The 21,938-nt window shown below is 36.9% G+C and overlaps 2 protein-coding genes and 1 long non-coding RNA gene across 3 annotated transcripts; 1 reads left to right on the top strand and 2 right to left on the bottom strand.

The window, feature by feature from the left end:
* Positions 1-288: 288 nt before the first annotated feature.
* LOC131793573 (nucleolar protein dao-5) lies at positions 289-14,169 on the bottom strand. The gene is made up of 14 exons (XM_059110987.2): positions 13,670-14,169; positions 11,668-11,814; positions 10,976-11,131; positions 9,434-9,563; positions 8,620-8,890; positions 8,151-8,193; positions 7,008-7,225; positions 6,143-6,194; positions 5,091-5,223; positions 4,608-4,744; positions 3,561-3,726; positions 2,197-3,236; positions 1,386-1,517; positions 289-979 (listed from the first exon to the last, which is right to left on the bottom strand). Exons 1-14 carry the CDS (start codon positions 14,018-14,020, stop codon positions 740-742), a joined length of 3,216 nt encoding a protein of 1,071 aa, XP_058966970.1. The 5' UTR covers positions 14,021-14,169; the 3' UTR covers positions 289-739.
* Positions 14,113-21,776, top strand: LOC131793575 (PEST proteolytic signal-containing nuclear protein-like). Its single transcript, XM_059110992.2, has 5 exons — positions 14,113-14,290; positions 14,376-14,524; positions 14,942-15,022; positions 20,965-21,023; positions 21,327-21,776. The coding sequence occupies exons 1-5, from the start codon at positions 14,227-14,229 to the stop codon at positions 21,454-21,456; spliced, it is 483 nt and encodes a 160-aa protein (XP_058966975.2). The 5' UTR covers positions 14,113-14,226; the 3' UTR covers positions 21,457-21,776.
* On the bottom strand, positions 18,060-19,762 carry LOC136283238 (uncharacterized). The gene is made up of 2 exons (XR_010718664.1): positions 18,585-19,762; positions 18,060-18,095 (listed from the first exon to the last, which is right to left on the bottom strand). It is a non-coding gene; the product is annotated as an uncharacterized lncRNA (long non-coding RNA).
* Positions 21,777-21,938: the final 162 nt, after the last annotated feature.

The raw sequence follows: 21,938 nt of genomic DNA, 5'->3' as shown, positions 1-21,938 counted from the left end.
AACTGTGAATGAGTAGAGGGGGGGAGGGAAGGGGTAGGCGTAACAATACTACAATACTACAATGCTTTACAAGGGGAATTAGGTATTTTTTATAGTGACAAAACCAAAATCCTCCAACCTCCCTTCCCTCCCCCGGTGAAGAAAAGTGACCGGTCTCAAAGTATGAAAAGGCTACAAATCCCGTGACAACTCACTGATCAAAGAAAAAATTGACTTTATCGTTCGGACCAAAACTTTCCAGCCTTGGATCGTATAATGAAAAAGAGAGTAGGTGACCAGGCAGAGGGCTTCTTTCACGTTGATTTATTTCAAACAACAAACAGGAGCACCGTACGTGCAGCGCAGCCTGTTTACCATATTACAACGGATAATTAATAAAACGTTTTGCTCGCTCGACTCTTGATATAGCCGGCTTCGCTCATTTTGTTAACTCTACAAGCAAATCCTTCCTGCAATGTAATTTTCAATTCATCTATGTATGAATTTATTTGAATTTCTGGTTATTCGTTAATATCTTAATGTTTCATATTCATATTTCTTGATTGCAATGTTCTTGAAATGCACTCTTCACAACAATTTTGTCAATATTTTCACCAAAACGAATAACGTCTTTAAGTGACGAGTAGCTTCTTTGTCAACAATGATTTCTTTGACATCCTTGGTTTAGAAAGGCGCCAAATATCACAGGTCCTTCAGGAAACACTATAGTGGAGCTCATTTTAGGGTCCCTTATTTCGTGTCACCTACTCATCTCCTCTACTGAAGCCAATAGCCGGCTCATATGCCTAGGATCTGATATACCCGCAAATTGGAAATGTCTTTCCTCCATACCAGGCATGGCTGCCATGTCGTCATATTCTACTTCAGCAAGACTGGTGATATACATGGGTAGACCTAATGAAATCAGCCACTCTTCCATACTTCCCAAGCTTCCGAGAGGATCTCTTGCAAATTTTAATTCCGATACGTTACAGGGAACCTGTGGGAATCGTAAACAATCAAATGATACACGAAAAAAGGAAGAACTCTTTTTCAGTAACAAAAGCTTATCCCATGCATGTTTAAGTAGCTATGAATTTTTTTTTTTTCGCTAATTTTTTTGTCTCGCGCGTGGGATTTCGTCAAAAAGGAGGGACTGCCATAGTCTGCCGATTCCTTGGCGATTTGTCATCAGTGAAGAGAAAGCTAATCTATATTAGTAGATCTTCGGGTATCTTGTCACAAACGTTATCTGTAAGAAACACTTAAAAGTGATGCGTCACTCTTTTTTTTTAACTTACATCGACTTCAATCGTTGTACTTTGAAGCGAAAACAAGTTTCCGAACCGAATCAACCATAAAAAAGGCCAAAAAAAATTCAGCGTAATTTCAGTTTGTCTACTTACAGCTGTTCTACCAGCTTGCTTTAGCTTCCCGACTCTTAATCTCTCCAAAATATTAGCGAGTTCTTCGTGTGATCGGCGGAGTTCTTCAGCGTATCGGTCCACAAGATTCACTGGGACACCCCAGCAACCATTCTAGAAAGAAAAAAAATATATTCGTCGGTTAAATATACAATAGAATACATTTACGGCAGTGAATTGCTGAGTGTGAGGTTTCTAAACAATAGCAGTAGTCTGTTGTTAAAAGAAATACGCACAGAATTAGAGTCGATTTCTCATTCGGGAACCAGGGAAAACTTCCAAGTTTCTAGGATATATAAAAATACCATCAAGAAGAGACAAATTAAAAGGACGGCCATTGATAGAGAAGATTGATACGGTCTGGTAACAAACAATTCAAAAAATCTCGAAAGAAAAATTTCAAGATTTAAAATTGGCTGCGAAGCTTAGTTCAGGTTTTTATCACCCATAACAGCGCACTTTCTGACAACGGATTTAAGAACGAGGCCCTTCAAACTAACCAGATTCCAACAAACTTTGAGCTTCTAGGGAACTTGATTGACTCTTTATCTCCCATGAGTGACCGAGACAGAATTTCTCCTTAAAATATCAGTGCAGTATCAAGCAGATAGTTGATGAGAATACAAAAAAATATCAACTTGACGATTATTGGTTGATCCTGTAGCAAATTCTCCCTGCTAGCATCATAAATTGTATGTTTGGCAGTAAGGAGACTTACTGACGAGATCTTGGGAGTGGAAGGGTTAGTGATTAAGATCAAACAGACGTGCATTGTACGTTAGCTTATACTTACCGCATCTGTGTAGGGTTTCTGAGTTAGATCGATGTGCTCTATATGCAGTTTTCTTTCCACCATCTCCCCTAATGAGTGCGAAGCTCGTTTAACTCGTGGCAACGGAACTGGCGGCGAAGAGTGGTCCTCCGCTTCGTTTTTCGAAACTTCTAACTCAGTTCTTTTCGAAATTGACGGCTTACTTTCTACTCTAACCATGTTTGTTCCCATACCGCCGCTGCTAGATTCCCCATGGGTACGCGTAACTCCCAATGTTGTCCCCTCGACAGGGCGTGGTGGGGGCACCGCTGTATACAGCTCATTTTCTGTGTCTTGTGTTTCAGCCTGTTTTGCGCGCGGTCTTGGCTTCGGTTTGGGTTTCGGTTTAAGCTGTGGTTTCTCGCTAACGTTGTGAACTGAAGGCACTTTATAAATCTCTTCGGTTGAAGCCGCTAATTTTAAGTCCTTGCCGAACTTTCCTTGTTTAGCATGCGGAGGACTTGTTTGGGTCTCCACACTACGAGCATCCGTGTCTTCCTGAGCATTTGTTGAATTCTTGGGTCGAGGTGGCAAGGGCGGTGGTCTGTGTCTGGGCTTTTTTACGCCTTCGCCGGTAATTTCGTCGCCTTGTTGTTTTACCGGGGCAGGTTTAAGGTGAACCTGACCCTCCAGTAGCTCGCCTCCTGTCGCTTTTCCTATTTTCGGTTTCTGACTTTGATCATTGTTAAGCTTTGCAGATTCAAGAGTTTTTGTTTCGAGTATGGGGTCATTCGATATAACCTCGTTTGCCAAATCCTTTGATAGGGACGTTTCAACTGCTTGTACATCATCGGACTTCCTACGTTCCTCTGCATTCTTGGAATTTGGTCGTGTAGGTATTGGAGGAGGTGCCCTGTGAGGTACCGACACTGTGGACCCTGGTCTAGATGGCACATCAGGGACCCTTTTCGGGGAACCTGCGGAATTAGATGAAGGAATATTCCTTTGGGTCTCCATCACAGGAGGCGACGCTTGTCTACCAGGGAGGGGTGGTCGAGGCTTCTGATCTTGCTGTAATTTACCTAGGGAGAAAAACCAAACTATAAACAACTGACCAATGTCAAGAAAATGCTTGTAACTATCATGAACATGACTGACGTCTCCATCAAAACTTTGCATCTCCACGAGTAAATAAATTTGCTCAACCAAGTAACAACTTATCATAATTTAGTACTCAAAATAATGATTCATCTGACCAGGTATATACATTCAAATTATTACTCGCATGAGATTCAACACAATTTTCTTTCTTGCTGAGCCAGAAAGTATCATCAAAACCTAATGGGTATCGTGCTTTTTTTTTAAATTTATAAATTGGTGATTCTACAAGGAAGCTATGTGCGTACCATCTCCGCTCTCTGTAGCAATATTGTCAACAGACTGAGCTTGCTTTCCCAAGACCACTTTCATCTCAGACAAGAAGTTGGGTTGCCTGTGTAAAGGGGCACTAGTGACCGGTTTGTCGTCCGCCCTCCCCATGCTATCTACACTGCTGGATGAGCTGTGCTGTGACTGAAATGAACATGTAACAAGACATTACTGAAGTATCATAACAATATACAGAGCTGAGATTGAACTGAATTTCGGTAAAACATCGAAGGTCAAGGCACTGACTTCTGGGGTGTAATTTAAAAAGCGAGAGCAGAATCTACAGCGTAAGTTGAAAATTTGAGAAATGTAAAGCGATTCCGTGATAGAAACTTCGTTAACATTCTGTTTGAGCGCGACTTAGCATCAGTTTTTTTCTCCATATTAACCAAAATCAGCCGAGAAACAAATCCTATCGCATTTTGCTCCACATGATTCCAATACAGTACGTTGACGTTAAAAGGTTTTCTTTCAGACAAAAGGGACCGAGATCTATCTTTCGTCAAGAAAGATTTGAAAGAAAATACGCAAATTTGTTAAAGGCATCCGCATAAGTCTCTTTTTTCGGTTTTCGGTTTTTGCCTTCTCACCCTTGTTCCTCTCTTTCCATTGACATTGGCTAGCCTTCCACTTTTACATGGTCTTTTAAACGGCAGTGGGAAATTTAACAAGGAGTGGTAAACAATTAAGATGTAAAACTTTGTTACCGATATTTGGTCGTCTAAATTTTATTTCACTATACACTCGTATTTGATTCCGTTGATTCGTCTCAATTGAACTGATCGCTTTGGTCTGCAAATCATTTGAAAGACCTCTTCCTCGTGAGTACCATTGGGTATAGAAGACACCCCTCTGAGCTAAAGATGACTAAATCACACTGTTTCACGGAGGTGGGTTACAGTGTGAGAGTCAGTGAATTGAAAATGATGCCTCTAAAGAGAAATAATGACATTCCTAGACCGGGAAGGATCTTGTGAGAGAACGTCTTGGGTTTGTGGATAGCTATGACCTATCTAAGAGTTTACCTTAGTTACGCCCTGAACGTTCTCCAGAAACCTTTTGGGAGATGGGGCTGGGGAGGAGTCGTGAGCTACTGGGACCTCATCTCCTGAGCTCACACTGCTGTCCACACTGCCACCATCTGCATTTGTTCCTTCCTCTCCTGTTAATGGCATGAAAGAAAGCATAGTAATTTTTCTGTTCCTTTTGGGAATTGAGCGTTTGCCATACAATTTACAACGCGCCCAAGAAAAGGATGGGTTCAAATTAAAAGGTTCCTCAAGCGTAAGTAGAAATGTCAAAAGTATTATTCCAGAATCAACTACTTCAACCCTTAAACTCCCAGAAGTGATTAACATGTAAATTCTCCCGGATGGGGAGAATACTGCCCGCTCTCGGAACCAATCAGATTGCAGGATTTGTAGAATATCGCCCGCTCACGAACTGAGAAAAAAATAAATTACAGGTATGTTAAAAAAAGTATAGCACACAACTCGTTGTAGACATACCAGTGTAAAATACAGCATTTGGTTCTTGAGCAGGATTACCAGACAGTTTAGACTGCAGGACACCAGACACTCTCTTGATACTGATACGTGAAAATCCAGAACCTTTAAGTAACCTGGGTGATTCTTTAGCAGGCTGATTTTGTGAAAAAAATAGTAAGGACAACTATTATATCACTCAGTTAATACACGCACTATGATTGGTCAATTTGGCAAACCGTATTTCAATGTATGGCCCACTAAATTCAAAAGTTTGTGTAAATTAAAATCTTCCCCCCTCCATTTGAACCCAGCGATAAAATAAATATCTTACTAACCGAGAATCTTGGTCCATACTGTACATTATGGAAGCTTGTTTTTCCTGCTCAGATTTATGGCCCACGGCTTGTGTGTTTGGGCCATAAATCCAACTAACAGTATGAACCTCAAACTCGTTAGTAAGAGGTAAAGAAATCCATGGGCAAAAATGAAAACCTTGCCTTTTGAGTTCTCACAGGAGATAAAACATGCAACTTCTCTTCACATTTCGATTTGATACCCAGCAAAGAAGTAATGAGAATTTACATACTTATCAGCTAAAAAGGTGTCATCTTGATAAATCATCCAATTCACCAAGCTAAGTTATACCAAACATATAGCAGATGTTGGACTTAAAAAAAATTGTTTTCATTCAGAACCCAGTAAGTCTAAAATTATCTTCTGCAATCAATCAAGAGTAAGTTCAATTTCTTCATACTTTTGTGCTCTCTTGGCATGTTTCATTCTTCTATTCATTCATTGTTCCATTTATTTGTTTTACATTCCTCATTAATATTCATTTATACAATGATTCTGTCTCAATCCTGGTGGAGATGTACCACAAACTGCAGCCCAAATACACAACAAGAAAATACATAATATTTAAAACATATCTAATGTCTGTTTGAGGAGACATACAGTAAGTTTACAAAACAACAGACAATGATAAATGTGGTACATGAAGTCTCAGAAACAACATACAGACAGCAACGTGCAGTTGCATATAACTGTACTTATCAGAAGAGAAATCTATTTACCCTTGAAGACGAAGCATCATCTGAGTCAGATCTCTTATGTTTCTCTTCATAACTAAGGAAAGGAAAGTACGTATAATTTTTTTAACATAAACTAATGGTACACTAACTAAGTTGTAACTATAAAACACTCTCCCACACAATACAAGTATTCAAACACTAGCACATAAATATCTGATATGAGTTCAAATTTTACTGTTGTCAACTTGGACATTAAGGAGGGTTAGGGAATGCACGATAGGAAGTTTCAGCACTGGCTGACTGATCAAAAAATCTGCTAAAAATCCTCATACTGAGTAAAATTCTCAAACAACCCATGAGAAACATGACAGAAACATGACAAGCAAAATAAAGGTACATACAGGACAAATGGGAAAATATAATTCTTTCAACCCTGAGGACAATTACATCTAAATTTTTCCTTCAGTATCACTGCTGAATCATACACATGTGAGGAAATAAGCCCCAATTTAAGAAGCTCTTGATTGTTACATAATTTCTCCCTGTCAGTAGCACAGGATGTGTATAGAGAACAGTATCAAAATTTGCATACTAATTCTAACATGCAGAGGGTAAAAAAGAGTTGTAATTTAAGTAACTTTTAAAACTTTTGGCCAGCACATTCCATGTTCACATCAATCTGCATAAAAATGCCACTCATTTTTCTTAGAAGTCAAACTCTTGGCTCTTTGTTGCAATTGGCACTCAAACAGTTGCTGTACGGTGAATTCAAAGTTCAAATGCAATATTCCATGAATATAGGCACACAATGTAAATGCTGTACACATGTAAAAAAAACTCACAAGCCCCTTTAAAAGACATTGATGAGTTAAATCTTTTGATGTTCTTAAAAAAAATAGTTTTGTACCTGACAAATCGTTTAAGTGCCTGTTCAACACTCATTTCTCCATTTTTCACACTCCTCATTAAGTTAATCCTATCTTCCTCACTCATGGTTGTCATTTCACATGCAATAAACTCAGATGAAGGTCTGCTGTTTGATTTTCTCTTAGTGCTCTTTCCAAAAATACCACGCTTTAATTTGGGTTTATTGCCCATCTTTTCATCTTCACTGGAAAAGTCACTCTGAAGGACACAAAAAACAACAGAGTTAAACTTGAAAATAAGTGCCATAAAAATCACAATTGTTGGTCAAAATAGTAATTGGAAGCCAGACATCTATTAAGTTGAGAACTCAGTACTACACTACACATCATGTACTGTGCCAGGTACTGTGCATAACATCAAGTAATGTTATTTAATATTGCATGATTTTTCTCTAAATTATATATTCCATTGTTCCATATGCTTAAGACTTTCTACCTAGCTAGTATTTTGAACACATTTACTTTAAAAACTCTTGCTTCTACAACCATTTGCAAAAGTAGTTGAGACATTTACCACAACAAGAGAAAATTGTGTATCATGTGATCTTACACAGTGTTTCCCCCACTCCCCCCTCGCCACGTTCATAGCTAAGCAGTACCTTATACAAAACTTCAATAAACAACAATGAATCAGGGGAAAGGGGGCATCTTCTAGTTTCTTTCACTAAATTTCTTCATGGCCATCTGATGAAGTGGGTAAAGGCACTTTTTGTTCAAGGTGTCTCAATATTTTTGCAACTGATTGTAGCTACTGCAAAATGTACTGGAAACCAAATAATAGATGTGATTAGTACCAGTGCAGGCACAAATGGGGTAAGATTGGCCCTACATGTCTCTTTATTAGGCATGGTGACCTATCTTTATATCATGGTTCTCAAAAAAGAGATTGGTAGGGAACAAGAAAGTTACAATGACAACTTTATTTCTGAGGAATCACCTAAGTCTGTTTTGAATGTTGGTATCTGATACAACAAGTCATCTACAGCTGTATTTCAGAAATGTTCTGATTATTACACTGTCTTGTTCCTCAGTACAACATCATGTAGGGTATTATAGAATTGCATTTACCTCCTCTTCTATGTGTGAAGCAGAAACAACCAAAAACACAAAACAGGGAGACAAACCTTGGGTTTTAAATTATCATCTTTTTTGCAGTCCTCTTCATACCTGTAAGAGCATACAATGTATTCAGGTTTATTCATTGAGGGAAAAAGGGAAAATCCCTGTATAATTCTCATGGTAAGAGTACCAAGAACCCTTTGACTTCTAGGAGTGATTAGTATCTAATTTTTCCTTACAAAATCAACCCTGATTCACACATCAAGGTCACGAAAATAAAGGAAACAATCACCAACCAAAGATCTGAAGCTCTTGATTGTTAAACAAATTCTCCTTGATGGTATCTTAGTAAATATATAGGGAACAGTAAGGAGAATACATGTATGCATAATATAATGATGTCAGGGTGCAAAGGGATAATAAGTTGTCCCTTACCAAATCTCCTCAATTAAAGCCTGGCAGGTCATGAGGAAACTTTTACGTTAAATAATGAAGTTTTAATGGCTACCACTTTTCATTTGACCTTAAACATACCTCTTCAACTGTTCTACAGCTTCTTCTACAGTGAGTTCCCCTTGTTTGACCATAATCATGAGTGCCATGCGATCTTCCTCTCCCATTTTAATGGCTGATGCCAGCACATCATAATCCTCCTTCCTCTGATTTGACAGCTTTTTTTCCAAAGGCTGCTTCTTTATCTCATTTCCATGGTTCTTCTTCTTGCTGCCATGAAACAGCTTGAATTTGAATGGTTTGGATTTTAAAGAGGAAGCTTCTCTATCCCTGGGCTTTGGCTCCACATTGACTAGAAAGTAAAATACAATAAAATGAGCAAATGTCAACCATACGCAACAGATGACTATGACCACAACAAGGTGTCAATACAAAAAACATTTAACACTTTAACCCCTAAGAGTAACCACAACAGAATTTCTCCTTACACCATCAATACAAAATCAAGCAGACAAGCAATAAGAATAAAGAGACATTTTAACATTATATGGAGTATCAATTAGATTGATTACTAGTTGATCCAATATCAAATTCTCCACACTAACATTTATAAGAATTGTATGGCACACAGTAGGAAGAATTACAAATGGGATCTAGGGAGTTACAGGGTCAACCCTTTCACCTTCAAGATCAAAACATTAATTCTCTTCACTGTACTCTTTACATTCCTTACAATGTTAGCTTTAAGAATTCTGTGTCAAATCAAGCTTTATCCCCATTGTCATGTTTTTTTTTTCTTCTTATCATCTTTATACTTGAAACGTATCCATATTGTTTGAGAAATTTCTTATTGCCCACCCCTGGAAGTAAACAGTATACAGGTCTGTTTCTTTACCATGTAACTCTTTCAAGGAGTCCAAACTCCTTGAAAGCTTAGTATTTCTTTCCACTTTCCTCCGTTTCTTTTCCTTCTTTCCGCGCTGGGCTGGGCTGTCAACATCCAAGTAGTCAGGTAGCATTAAACCCTAAAACACAAAATGCGCAGCTACAGCACAACAGACAGTTGATGGCAATTTGAATTAACTGGGAAAACTGTGCAATGCAGCTAGCATGGTTTACAAGGCTACCAACTTTGTATATACTAAAGCCCTAATGATTCATATGTGTAGTGAAGAAAGGTTCAAGTTAAGCTCGTTTGTCCAATGAACTTAGATATTGACCATTTCTAACATGAGACTTTTTCTTTGTCCTGCACACATGAAAAATTAATGGTGTGTGCTTAGGTGAAACCTTATAAGCAATTTCTGTTTAATTTAACTCATCCAATTATAAATCTACAGCAAGAACCACTTTCTAATAATGATAAGGCTCCCCACTCCAATGTCTCTAACTTTCAGTAGGTCAATATTAACCAATCACAGCTGACTTATAACACCAGAATCGTAAAGCCAATAGCATCCAGTCAAAGCCAACCAATCATTTTTCCCAAACCAGACTTACAGCACTGGGCCCAGTTGTATAAAGGGCAGATAATGCTACCCAACGGATAAATCGATATCCAACGGATAAGTGATGGCAATAACATAATTATAGCGTTATCCACTGGATAGAGATTTATCCTGTGGATAGCGTTATTCGACCTTCAAACAATCAGAGGCTGGGCTACAAGTAACAAACAACTCTTCCATTGATTCTCATAATGACGATTTCTCAGATTGTTGAAACTTCAGTCACCCTTTCCGACAACAGTCCTTTTCAGGACTAAGTGTACTCTCACCCGGACAACCACACTGCTCAATAGAACCCTTTAGCCAGTATGTTTTGTTTACCAATTCTTGAGAACTGTTCCTTTCATATTTCCTTTCATTTATGTGCATTTGTATGGATAATTTATAGAAGTTAAAGCTGAGACTCAATCATCTACAATGTACAGGTCTTTAACATAATTGCAAACTAGCCTCTCAACAACAACATACTACATGTACTTTGTTGAATTTTAATGAAGTTTGCACCAAATCAAGCTTTCCTCTGAAACATTAAAGGAGGCGTGGTGGCCTCATGGTTAGTGCGCTTGACTCCAGATTGAGTGGTCTGGGTTTGAGCCTTGGCTGGGGTCATTGTGTTGTGTTCTTAGGCAAGATATTTTTCTCTCACAGAGCTTCTTTTCATCCAGGTGTACAAATAGGTACCAACAAATATTCTGGGGGTAACCCTGCAATGGACTAACATCTCATCCAGGGGGCAGTAGTAATACTCCTAGCTGCTTCATGCTAAGGAAGCCGGAGTTAAGTGCCAGCACCATGGGCCACCTGGGCCTGTATAACAGCTTTACTTTTCTGAAACATTAGATAGCTGCCAATCATGGAGGGTAAAATTTCTCTCTTTGGAAATCAGTAGGACAAAAATAAAACCATAAGATTATTGGAAGAGTACTCACTGTCCCAGCTGGACTAGCTGGGTCTTCTGAAGAGACAGATCTATGATGAATGTCGTCTTCTGAGGCAGCTTCTTCATTGTGATCACCCGAATGCCTTGATTTTGAAGAATGCCCTGTTGAACTATGTCTGTTACGAGATTGAGGAGGACCTGAAACCTAGTGATACATGAGGTTGATTAATTTTGATCAATACTGATATGTAGAAACACTTATAATACACAAAATAAAAGTGTTCAGAGATAATATGTAATTTAAAATTACTTAATAGCATTTTGTTATAGAAGGAATGCTAGTATATATTTTTAGGGTAATATGACACAAAATTGTTATGAGTTCCTTTCCAATTTTCGAAAGCAAATGAGTAAAAACTACATGTAATTAAGGATAAAAAAATTTGAATGAGTGACAGCACATGTTTTTATACTTTTCTATATTATGTGACTTGTTCACCTCTGTCTAAATTGTACTTTTATAACATAAACACTTTAAAAGATATCAATTAAATAATAGTCTGAAGTGTAAACAAACACTGAAATAAAAATTACCTTGTAAGGAAACAAAATTAAAGTGTAAATGTATTTCAATTTCTGAGTTATATAAATTGGGTGACAAGATTTTTTTATCACACTAGAATAAGGCTAAAATTTGTGTCATTCCTTTCAACAACAAGCAAAACAAAATGACAAACAAACCTGTGAAGAGGAATCATTATATGCTCCTTCTTTTTCCACTTTGTTTTGACGTAAAATTCTTAAAGCTCTCAGCACATGTTCCTCGTATGTGTAAAACTTATCTGCATAGATGGTTACAAGTGTGTCTAGACATCCCTCAGAGCCATCCTATGAGAAAAATACTTATGCTTAATAACCCTTTCCTCGTATGTGTAAAACTTATCTGCATAGATGGTTACAAGTGTGTCTAGACATCCCTCAGAGCCATCCTATGAGAAAAATACTTATGCTTAATAACCCTTTCACTCCTTGGAATAATGAAGGAGAAATAACTTCTAACAGCAGCAGACCGGTTATTAGAATAAATAATGGTAATTGAACTCAGTGGAGTGAAATTTGGTCTGAAATCATATGCGTGATCTCAAAATCAAACATGCACACAGTGCAAGATTGATTTGCCCAACACAAAGTTCAATTACCACAGTAGACTTTCTTACCTATATTTTGAAATAAAAAAATTCAGTTGCTAAAATAAGGTTTTTTTTTTTAAATATACAAACATTTTGTTCATCCAGTATCAAGCTAGTTTACGAAAGTGCAAAAAGTTGTCTTTCATTTTTCTGCAATTTGATTGATTTCTTAAATAGACATTGAAATCTAATCGATTGTCGTGTTTTAGCACAGCTGTACTATTGACTGGGAAAAAATGCAATTTTGAGCATAAAATAGTGCGATTCATGGATAAATCCCACTGATGAGAGTCAATCAAATTGCAAGGATCACAGGTGATTTCAGAGTGGTGTTGTAATTAAGAGAAAGATAAACTGGGAGATCTTTGTATGATTTGACATCAAATTCTAAGTAGTAACATTCTAGGAAATGTAAGACAAACATTTCAGAGAATCTTGGGAGTCAGAGGGTTTGAAAAGGGGCTTAAATGTATTCTGTTTCACAGAATTATATATTCTAGACTCCTTTGTGAATCAGGGTTTCAGATTAACTTGTCGATACATTACTATTAATTTAAAATACAAAAGACAATAGCGGATATCTGAGATATTTTAAGCGCTTGATTCAAACAAATATCAATAATGCCAAAACTCATACTACCATATCATGATCATTAAGTTAAAATCTTTTATGACACAATATCACGTATAATTATTTACGGTCTTTGTGAGGAAATGAAAATCTTTAAATGAGAAGGACTTCAAGATCATAAAAAGACATTTAAACAATAAACTCGGGATCAAAATAATTTTTAAAAACATTGACTGAAGGAATTTTACGGCAAACACTTACTGTATATTGGTTTATTGTCACTGAGAAAGGCACAGCATGTCTATTTTCGCACTATGAAAGTCAAGTTGATTCTAATTACTGTAGCCCTCTGTGAAGCGTTAGGTTAACCCGAGGTTGTAAATTTATGTTTGTGTTGACAGCTAGAGGCAAATAGACACTTTTTATCCGATTATAGAGCCGTGCCTTTATCTCACAACAAGGAAAAAAAGTAATTGTTCAAGAATTAAATAATTTTGCGGCCTCAAAATCATTAGCGATCACTCAAGCAATTTTCTGGTAATGAGAAAAGAAAAACAAATTTCATACAAAGAAGGACAATTACTGAGACCTGATTTGTGGTTTCCTACGAAAAAATTGGAGGTTATTTCCCAATGAATCTGTTCAACAGTAAAGTTTCGAATCTGACACGCACATCGCGCACATTTGAAATTTTCCCACATGCAGATAAGTAAAAAAAAAAGAGGATACTTTTTACGATCCTAACAAAATTTAGTGTTAACTTTATGATGTAAAGTGGATTGCGTGCGAGTTTGATCGACATTTACCGTGTATATTAGCCAATATGATGGTCAATCTTCTCAAACGTGGGTGTTACACACAAGACGAGCGTTCTTGCCAGCTAGCTTGAACTGAAACATTCTTCCAACAGATCGAGATAGAGCTCTTCCAATTATCAAAAATCTTATTTCGGAACTAGAAACTAATATTTCATAGTACTCACCGGTTTAGAGTACGGATGTGTGGTTAAATCGATTTTGTCTTCTTCAAGTTTATCGTGCAACATCATCTTCAATGAAACTGGGGGGTATGTATCACGCTCGGGCTGCGCTTGTAAGGGTTCGATGTCACCTCCTTCAAGGACAAAGTACACAGCGGTGCCACTCTGTTTTAGGCGTTCAACAGCATTAAGAATGTCTGTCCTATCCTTGAAGTTCCTAACACCAATCGCATCCAAATCCTCCTTCCCAATCTCTTTACAAATTTCGAGTTCATCATAGCCATTATCCAGAAAGGCTTGTGTGTAGTGAATAAAACCGAGCGATCGAAGCCAATCTTCTACGGAGCTACTCATATCTTATCTCGCTCGAAAGTTATGAACATCTCGAAGAACACGAATAGGATAATCCGAGAGTTTAAAGTGACATACGGAAGACCACAGAAATCGATCAAAAAGGCGGCAGTTCTCAAATCGTCAGCCTTTGCGTCGCTGTGAAAACAACTAAGCACTTCCGATGCTTTGGCAGCCTGGCCTCCGCATCTGCGAGGCCACCAAGTAAGATGGCGGAAGAAGTCCAAAACACTGGTGATTCCAAGCTTTTGGTAGAGAAGGATGAAAGTGAAGGTCCTATTCTGAAATTTAGTCTTGGAGAGATGATTTAATTATTCAGGTTTACTGAAATTGTGCAGTCTCTGTGTCTAATGTGCAGGCCACACCACGCTAAAGGTCCCTTCTTCGGGTGAGAAAAGAAAGCTTTCCGAGACTTCTGCAACTCCCAAATTCACCGTCAAACCAAAAATCTCGATGAATATTTCCGGTTCTCAGCAGAAGAAGACAATTGGAGTCAGCTTAAAACTGGTAAGTGTTTACTTTTATGAAAATGTCTTCCTCGGAAGTTCGGCCGACAGTTACAACAATGGGCATTTGTATGAAAAACAGCACCGATCTCACATGCTTCAAGATTATTGAAGAAAGCACGCGGACGGTCACGCGGAAGTGGTAAAAAATAAATATCCTTTAAGCGGTTTAAATTTTATGTTTTAAGAGCCATGAGGCGTCATTAAATTGTAACTGTCTGCCTACGGTAAGCTTTTGGGTACAAGAGCTTGATTGTACAAATTATCATGAACTGTGTCAATACTATTTTTTTCGGTCGATGTATAGCTTCACCCGTTTCAAATTGGACAAAAACGCTTGCAATAAATGAAAATAAATGTAATTTCTCATCAGTATTGTAATACTCTTGGTTAACATTTAATACGCTCTAATTTTCAGGGATCTGATCCAAAAAAACAAAAGACAGAACCAGCATTGGTCGAAAAGAAGGGGTCTGTCGCATCTGCATTTAACGAAGAGGTATCTCTAACTTGTAGATTGAACTTTACTGGCCTAACTTTGTGATAAACATGATTAACCAGCAAATATTGTTGGCCTTTAAATATCTTCTAGGAGAGCCTTAACTTGACCCTGTGCAATGTACATTGTAAATTAACCTTTTCACTCTCGAATCTCATTAGAGGTTCTCCTTCCAGTCTACCTTACAGTTCTTATGATCTTAGTTCAAAATATTTGGTATTGGCTCAACTATTTTTCTTTTTCCTCATCACTCGTTTGCTTGATATTGTTTTGACATTGTGAGGAGAAATTCTGTCATAGTCACTTAAGGGAGTTAAATGGTTAAAGAATAGACATAACACCAGACTTCATAGGGGTTTAGTTTAATTTAGAGTAAGGTGAATTTTCTATGGAGCCTGTTGCACTTACTGTATGTCTTATTGTTGATGGTGAATTTTTGTGGCCACTACCTCTTATAAGAGGCAAAGCCACATATGTCCTCTGGATTAGTACATGAGTGAGTGTAACAATAGAATTCCAATCTCGACCCACTGCTACTTATTGCTTGTTTTGGAGTATCTTAGTTGTTAGACAGTTGCACTCGGTACACAGTTGAGTGCTCTTCTTTTGTGATTTGTGGCTCATAGCCACAAGCACATTATGTTTTCAGTTTTTGCTGTGACACTAAAAGAGACAGCAGAAGACAATGAACATCTCACAATCATTTCAGGATTGTGGTAAAGTTTTTTCTTGCAGAAAATTTATATTAGGTGTGATTGATCCATCATGAAACTTAGAGGAAACTTTTTTCTTTGAAGAGAGAGCATTTTGCTGTTTAAATCAGCAAATTATGTGGAATGGAAGATATGATCTTTTCAGTTCTTGCTGTGACACTAGTAAGAAAAGATGATAAACTTCTCAAAATAATTTCACAGTGGCATCCACTAATGCATGATTTAAATCAAAACTTTTCTATGCAGAAATATCTCAATAGATGTGATCTGCACATCATGAAAGCTTTGAGGAAATTTTTCTTCTTTGAAAAGAGAGCATTTTACTGATTGAGTCAGCAACTTATGCCAAAAAGAACCACTAAATTTATGAAGCAGCCGTGAAATATGATACCTTGAGTTAATCAACAGAATGATGGAACAGGGGAAAGGAGGAACAGTGAATCTGTGGAATGGTGGAATATCTTGAAATGCTGAATACCTTTTTGTATGAAATATAAGTCTCAAAATATCAGGTTGCAATTAAAATGAGAAAATTATTTATGATTAACAGGCAAAAGTAAAAAAGCATATTGGTGGGTAATCATTGTTGAAGCCCAGAGGATACAATAACGATAAGGCTTTTGACCTTGTCCCTTTAAATTATAATTATATTACTATTGTTATCATTATTATTATTGTTAATGTTATTATTTGTTACCATTATTTATTGGTGGAATGTCAACGTGACCATATTTTTTAATCATCTTTCTCTTGTGGATCAGGGTATTCATAAGTATGTGTTGTGTGGCAGGTTTTCTGTTTTTCATATGAGGCAAATCAAATAGTCTGTAACCCTACCTTCTAGTGTCATTATACAACCTCTAGTTCTCTTCATTGCTATTAAAATTTTTATTGCATGGGAATTGTGAAATTACATTTAAATTCCACATACAATTTCATCTTGTATTTTATTTTGGAATTGTTCTCAATCTTAAGGTTAGTAGCAAGTAGTTTGTTTTCTAAGGGCTTTGAAAGTGTTAAGCCCTTGGAATGGGTAAAAGGTAATACAGATCTTTTGGTTCAAATAGTTCTTTAATTTGAACTTTCAAAGTATTGTTGGATTCTTGGTTGTCTGTGTCTTAGATTATCATTGTGAATAAGTATATTTTGTGTTCTTTAGCAATACACTTAACACTTCAATAGGGATTCCCTCACTGGATCCCGGCAAACTGTTAGATGGGGAAACTGGGTGCAACTCTGAAATTAACTTACTGAGGGGTAAATCCTGGGTAAACTTTGGCAGGGCTTGTAAGCCTATGTGCAGACCCCATTCATGGGTTGCAATGACCTTTTCCATAAGTGGCTGCCAATGGTGTTCCAGGTGGCGGTAGACTGACACTACCCTTGCGAAATGGCTTTTGGAATTCCTAGGAATTCCTAGGATTTTCCTAGGAATTCCTAGGAATTTATTCCTAGGAATTCCTAGGAATAAAGGTGTGAATTTTCACGGTAAATTCGGACTGGGAATTCCTAGGAATTCCTAGGAATTCCTAGGAATTCCCAACCATAACAACTCTGGTTCTAAAAACCTAGAAATTCCTAGAAATTCCCAGAAATTCCCAGAAATTCCCAGAAATTCCAAGTTTATAGCCAACAGGACTTGGAATTCCTAGGAATTCCTAGGAATTCCAACTCAGAGAACCAATGACTTTCCCTGAAAAGCTGTAAATCTAAAAAATTCCTAGGAATTTCTGGGAATTTCTGGGAATTTCTGGGAATTTTTGGGAATTTTTAGGAATGTTTAAGAATTACTGGGAATTTTAAGCAAAAATTTGAGGCTAATGATATAAAATAAATACTTTAAATTAAAAAAACCCAGCTAAAATTCAAGTATTCAATGAAATTTATTTAGAAGCTTAATTTAAGGCTTACATGTAAAATATTTTTGATTAATTATTAACATCAATGTGTGGTAATATTAGGATGGAATTTGATTTATTTTTCTTTTCTTGAAAACTTCATACGGATTAATCCTCATTACAGCTATTCATATAAAATAGTTCTAATCAATCATTAAATTTGGTTTGACACAAATTGTGAATAAAATCTGTTGATTCGTTTCCATAAAATACAATATCTTAAGTTATATTTGAAAACCAAGCACTCTTGGGAGTGAAGGGGCTAATTACAGACAAAAATTGATTTTTTGATTAAAATCTTGTTTTAACCGTAACAATAAATTAGAATGAAGTTATCCTAAACTGCAAACTTAGCTGCTGTTTGTACTGTTTGTATTTTTTTTCCTGGGCTCACAATGAGTTGGCCTTGAATGAGGTTGTCAACAAGATCCTTGACCATTTTGTATCTGGATTCCTTGACATCTGAATTTGAAAAAAAATAATATATTAAAATATGTATATTTAAAGCTCAGACCAGGCTTTTAAGATGGCTATGAGGAAAAGGGCATTCATTGGATTCTCAAATTGAGAAATCTCTGTTATATTGAGTGACTTTCATATTGGAGTTAGTACATCTCTCTCATGGATTTTACTAAAAAAGGGCTGAATACATTATTTTGTTTTTACCAAGGAGGGCTTCTTTATGTACTATAAGGTTTGTTTAATAACAGTTCCTATTTTGAATCTTGAATGTTCCCAAACGTGACTAGAGGAATCTTGAAACCTTACTGATAGGTTTATTTCATTGTAAAGCATAAGCTTAAGAAACTGCGGCATGCAAGTGACCGATTCGATTCTCAGAATTATTCTAGTTTCAGTTGCGCCGAGCGTTATGTAAGCTTAATTCAACCCGCTACATCTATTCTTTTATAAGATTTTGATCACGTAACGAATATCGCAATTTTTACTCACCACAAACTTTCAAAATCGTAGCTTTACAGACGGCCATTCGACCCTTGTTTGTACCAGTCAACATGTCAACTGTTGCCCCTTCTTTTAACTCCATGGCGCCAACGACTTTCTTTTCTTTTACAACACTCACGCTATTCTCGTTTTCCCATTGAACCACAATAAAAGCTATCTTTAGAAATGTTATATTAAGCAAAACAGTTGAGAAAAGCGATCAACCGATGAAAAGTACATTCAAAGATGAGCGCCAAATGGAGTCTTCTTTGTTTCCGATCACGGGCATGATCACGTGGATCGTTTAGGACTTGTCATTGGCTAGCAGAGTGAATCCGCTGGCTTGCCGATTGCAGTGTTAGGAGAAGTGCCCAACTACATTCTGACTTCTCCGACCGGTTCTCTGCTTCTAGAAGATGGATAGCTTGGTGATATAAATAAAGATGTGAGCGCACTCTATGTAGAAATAATCGACAAGAATCGATCGTATTACAAATACTCGTTTTGTGGCCGAAAGTTGTCGAGGAAACAAAGACTCGAAACTCACTTGAGTTGTGTTAATGGCAAAGGTGAGAAATAACACAAGCCAATCACAGTTTTGAATGCGACTACAAATCGTCTTTTACCCTCATATTTATAAAAGAAGGATACCACATTCGGAAGTGTAAGAGATACATAGATGATCCCAGTGTACCAGTACCTAAATCTACAAAGCTTGACCGTAGAAAGCGTTCAGCAACACGTTCCAACACCGCCATCTCGATTCCTCAGTCAGTCGTTTCCACTGAACTTAAAGCAGTATTGACAACAGAGTAGAGTGCGTCTTACAAAGGAGAAACATTTGTACAAGAGACAGAAGTAGCTATATGCGATTACAGAGGTGCGTTGGAACTCTGGTCCACAAATAGTTATGCACTGCCCGAAGTATAAAACAATTTTGTTGATAGCTGACAGACAGAGAAGAACAACAAGTAAACTTAAGAGCTGTTATTATTGAAGTGTGACTAGCACTTTTCATTTTTATATAAAGAAGGACTTGTAATTTGCACCAAAAATAAAAAGATGTAATGTTTTTTGGGAGATCAGTGATTGGGACATTTAAGAAATTAAGTTATGAAAGGAAACTTAGTTGGTATTTCTCACTACTAACAAGTCTTGTTGACAAATATTTTCAGATCAGAGTTTCAAATAAAGTAAATTGAAGATGTCATATAAAGGTGTTTTTCCTCAAAGGGAACATTGACTACCTCTGTCTTGTCTGCATGCCAAATGTTTGCAAAGTGTGTGGATGATCCACAAGTATTGGAACTCTTACAAAAATGTTTTGTAAGAATAAAAACAGCAAAACAAATTACAGCAATTAGTCATGAAAATAGTGCAAAACACTGAAAAAAGAGGAGCAACAACAATCATGAAAAAAGAAAGATTAATTAGGTGTTGAATTTGTTTGTCTAAGGCATGAAATTTCTACTAAAAGTATTGTCAACAAAAAGTCTCTGACAGAGTTGGAGGCAACTGAGCTTGACTGTTCTAAGATTTTCTAACAAAGGCAACCAGTAATGTAGGTTAGGGAAGTAAGATAACAATGTAATTATTGTTAATTATTGTGGAAGTTGGCAATTTCCATTTAACATAACTGACAGCTGGTTCATGAGAAAATCCATATTAATGTAAAGATTTACTAAAACTTAGTTTGAGTAATAAATTTCATGATCTTTGAGTTATAAACATGTACATGTATGTATATCTCTTGGTAAGTTTTGTATAACATACCTTTTATTGAGCCAAAGTTTTAAGCCTCTGAAATTACTCTTTTTCTTAAAACCTTCACATTCAAGGTATTGAGAATTTCTTAGAATTTATGTGGACCTCAGGGTATTAAAATTGCCTCAAATTCAATTCCCAGAAATTCCCAAGAGTTCCACACTTCTTAAATTATAGGTAGTTTGTAAAGCTGAGAATTCCTAGGAATTCCTAGGGATTCCAAGTCCTCACAAAACTGGAGTCTTTCTTTCCCAGAAATTCCCGGTAATTCCAAGCTTTTTAAATCAGAGCTAATTTGCATAGTTGGGAATTTTTGAGAATTCCTAGGAATTCCTAGGAATTCCTAGGAATTCCCAGAAATTCCCAGAAATTCCCAGAAAACTGGGAATTCAGTTTGCAAGGGTCATTTGCATAATTGGGAATTTTTGAGAATTCCTAGGAATTCCTAGGAATTCCTAGGAATTCCCAGAAAACTGGGAATTCTGAGTTCGCAAGGGTAACTGTCTTTGATTTAAACCTCTACCTTAGTTATCTGATTCTTGCTTTTAAGAGCTCAAAAGTCCTTGTTGGATGAAAAACTTTCCATTTTGTAATGTGATACTACTTGGCTTATCATTTCTTATAGAGTGATGACGAAGAAGAGATGCCGGCAGAAGCTAAAATGAGAATGAGGAATGTAGGGAGGTACAGTGTTAGAGTCACATCTTGTGAATTTTATGGCAGACTGGTTGCCTGAGTTTTAATGTTTCCTAGACTGAAGTCAACAAATAAGTCCCTTCTACTGACTTTGTTATCTTAATTGTGTAATACTCCTGGGTGCCATGCAGTAGAAATCAGAATAAGCTCTGACTGCACAGGCTATTTGGCTCAAGTAAAGACTTCACCCTTACTTTCCACCGGAAAAGTTGTCCTTCTCTCCCCCTAAATATTCATGATAATTGCATCTGGAAATAATATTAATTATTTTTTCCATTCTGTATTTTTCAGAAACACTCCCACATCAGCAGGGCCTAATTCTTATAACAAAGGAAATAAAGGATTTACAGATCATCGGAAAGCAGGCGAAAAGAGTTTTAAACTAGAACACCCATCAAGGTCCAAGGAGGCAAAACAATGAAACGTGATGTTATACTTCAGCACACTTCTTTCCATATAACTTACCTTGGCCAATATGAGGTTTGCCTTCTATTGGTTCCTTGCTTCAGTTTCACAAGTGAAACTCCTTTCATTAACTGGTGCAAGGTTGGGTTTATTCGATCGTTAATTTTTTCTAGCGGAAGACATAGGCACGTAGAATAACCATTGGTGTCAAAGCTGAGGGGTAATGCTTTGACGGTGTCACGTCTTGAAATGAGACAACACTAAACAGTAACCACATTTGTTGGAAAGAAAAAGACGACAACAGAAACTGTTTGTAATTAAAAAGTTAAACATTGATGATATGCTAACTCATTTTGAAATACCCTGCCCTCCAAGAAAAACAAATTATTGACAGATTGTTTATTTTTTGCCATTATAAAGATACATTTGATCGACAAACTAATCATAAACTTTTCTCTTTAGAAGTCATGTAATGAATCGTGTGTCAACGTTGAAGAC

This window comes from Pocillopora verrucosa, chromosome 9, assembly GCF_036669915.1.
Source record: "Pocillopora verrucosa isolate sample1 chromosome 9, ASM3666991v2, whole genome shotgun sequence".
Classification (NCBI taxonomy): domain Eukaryota; kingdom Metazoa; phylum Cnidaria; class Anthozoa; order Scleractinia; family Pocilloporidae; genus Pocillopora; species Pocillopora verrucosa.
This window is presented reverse-complemented; position numbering and strand designations above follow the sequence as displayed.